Source organism: Besnoitia besnoiti (assembly GCF_002563875.1).
Source record: "Besnoitia besnoiti strain Bb-Ger1 chromosome Unknown contig00122, whole genome shotgun sequence".
Lineage (NCBI taxonomy): Eukaryota > Apicomplexa > Conoidasida > Eucoccidiorida > Sarcocystidae > Besnoitia > Besnoitia besnoiti.
Genome location: NW_021704007.1, coordinates 12,368 through 14,644, shown reverse-complemented (window position 1 = coordinate 14,644; position 2,277 = coordinate 12,368). Strand labels below are relative to the sequence as shown.

The 2,277-nt window shown below is 36.9% G+C and overlaps 1 protein-coding gene across 1 annotated transcript; it reads right to left on the bottom strand.

Annotated features, from left to right (window-relative positions):
- Window positions 1-109: 109 nt before the first annotated feature.
- On the bottom strand, window positions 110-2,277 carry BESB_022060 (cytochrome b; the record flags this gene model as incomplete). The annotated part of the gene is made up of 3 exons (XM_029360908.1): window positions 110-154; window positions 496-1,328; window positions 2,241-2,277. The coding sequence occupies 3 exons, from the start codon at window positions 2,275-2,277 to the stop codon at window positions 110-112; spliced, it is 915 nt and encodes a 304-aa protein (XP_029214746.1).

The following is a 2,277-nucleotide window of genomic DNA, read 5'->3' as shown; positions in this document are numbered from 1 at the left end:
GACTTCGAACCACCAATATATTGGTACAAAGAAGTTACCATATCCTCCGTACAAAGCAGGCATTAAGAACATAAAGATCATAGCTAGGCCATGTATCGTTATTATCACATTATAAGTAGCTATCGTCTCTGTACAAATGATCCGCGATCCAGAACTGTATAACTCAAATCGAATAAACAAAGACATTATAGTTCCTAGAATACTGAAGATGACTCCGGTTATGAGATACAGACAACCAAGTTCTTTATGATTGCAGTACACCACCACCCCACTGGACTGCTTAAGACAGCTAAAAGTGTTGGATTTCAATATCACGGTAATCATGTTTGCTTGGAAGCTGTAGTCATTATAACTATTGATTTAGTATAAGCATAGAACCAATCCGGTAGTAAGATATACGATAGTAGCTAATCTACCATATAAGATATAAGTCGCTTGTGGAATAGCACTACCAATAATAATCAAGAAGATCATACTGTATACCCAAATAATTACCCATCCACTGACTACATTTCGAGTCATAAAATGTTGTCGTATCAACATTCGAGTATTCAAAGCTCGAATTTCAGATAAAAGAGCTAAGTTAATGAGAGAGGACATAAATACTAACAAACCACCGGTTTTGGATGGGATTACTTTTAACACCGCATAATATGCTAAAAAGTACCATTCAGGTACGATATGAAGCGGAGTTACAAACCGGTTCACTGGTATGGAGTTATCTGGGTGCGATAATTCAATCAAACCAAAAGCCGTTTGTAAGAAAATTAAACCAATTAGATAGGATAGACATTTAGCATCGGTCATTAACATATGAGGATAGAAGGCTACTTTAAGTGCGGAATCAATACCTGCAGGGTTACTAGAACCATTTAAATGTAAATAGAAGATGTGTAATACAATTAGAATGCAACCTACAAAAGGTAATATAAAGTGCAATACAAAGAATCGTTTTAATGTTACATCAGATACATAGTATCCACCGAGTAACCAAGGTACTAAATATGGTATTGGAGAAAGGAGATTAGTAATGACTGTAGCACCCCAGAAACTCATCTGTCCCCATGGTAGTACATAACCGAGGAAAGCAGTGGCTATAGTAAGTAGATATAAAACTAAACCAGACATCCAAGCAGTAGTTAAATAACTATAGCTGGAGTTATACATACCTCGAGACATGTGTATTAAGATACACAAGAAGACGAAAGAAGCAGTTGTTGCATGCAACATCCTAAATTCCCATCCTGCTGCTACCTCTCTAACTAGATGTTGAACACTAGCAAATGCACAAGATGCTTCAGAAGTATATCGGAACGCTAAAGTGATACCTGTAATTATTTGGGTATACAGTATGATCTTCTTGATTTTATTGGTAGTGCTATTCCACAAGCGACTTATATCTTATATGGTAGATTAGCTACTATCGTATATCTTACTACCGGATTGGTTCTATGCTTATACTAAATCAATAGTTATAATGATACAGCTTCCAAGCAAACATGATTACCGTGATATTGAAATCCAACACTTTTAGCTGTCTTAAGCAGTCCAGTGGGGTGGTGGTGTACTGCAATCATAAAGAACTTGGTTGTCTGTATCTCATAACCGGAGTCATCTTCAGTATTCTAGGAACTATAATGTCTTTGTTTATTCGATTTGAGTTATACAGTTCTGGATCGCGGATCATTTGTACAGAGACGATAGCTACTTATAATGTGATAATAACGATACATGGCCTAGCTATGATCTTTATGTTCTTAATGCCTGCTTTGTACGGAGGATTGGTAACTTCTTTGTACCAATATATATTGGTGGTTCGGAAGTCGTTTTCCCAAGAACTAACGCGATCTCCTATTTTCTAGTACCATTAGTGAACTCTTTTGTCTGATCCTAAGTACGCAGTGAGCTAACTAGATACAAGGAACTTGACAAGCATTAATAGATTTATATAAACGACAAGGACATGAGTCTACTGGATTTTATAATACAGGGTTGAACTGTGGGTTAGTTTCAATGCCCAAGGCAGAGCACTGGATTGGATACCCAGGGAACTGTGCTCCCATTAATAAGAATATATTCTAAGTCACCAGGCATGCAATACCAATCAGATAACAACTGAAGCTAGACTCCATGTTACACTTACTAAAATGGGATTCCTAGGTTGATATAAACTACCTTTTTCTGGGGAGTATATACTACGAGTTGGACTACTGGTTTAGATCTTGAAGGTCTTTGTTTACCGGATCCAAGTTCTCTTGTGCTTTTCATGACCATCAT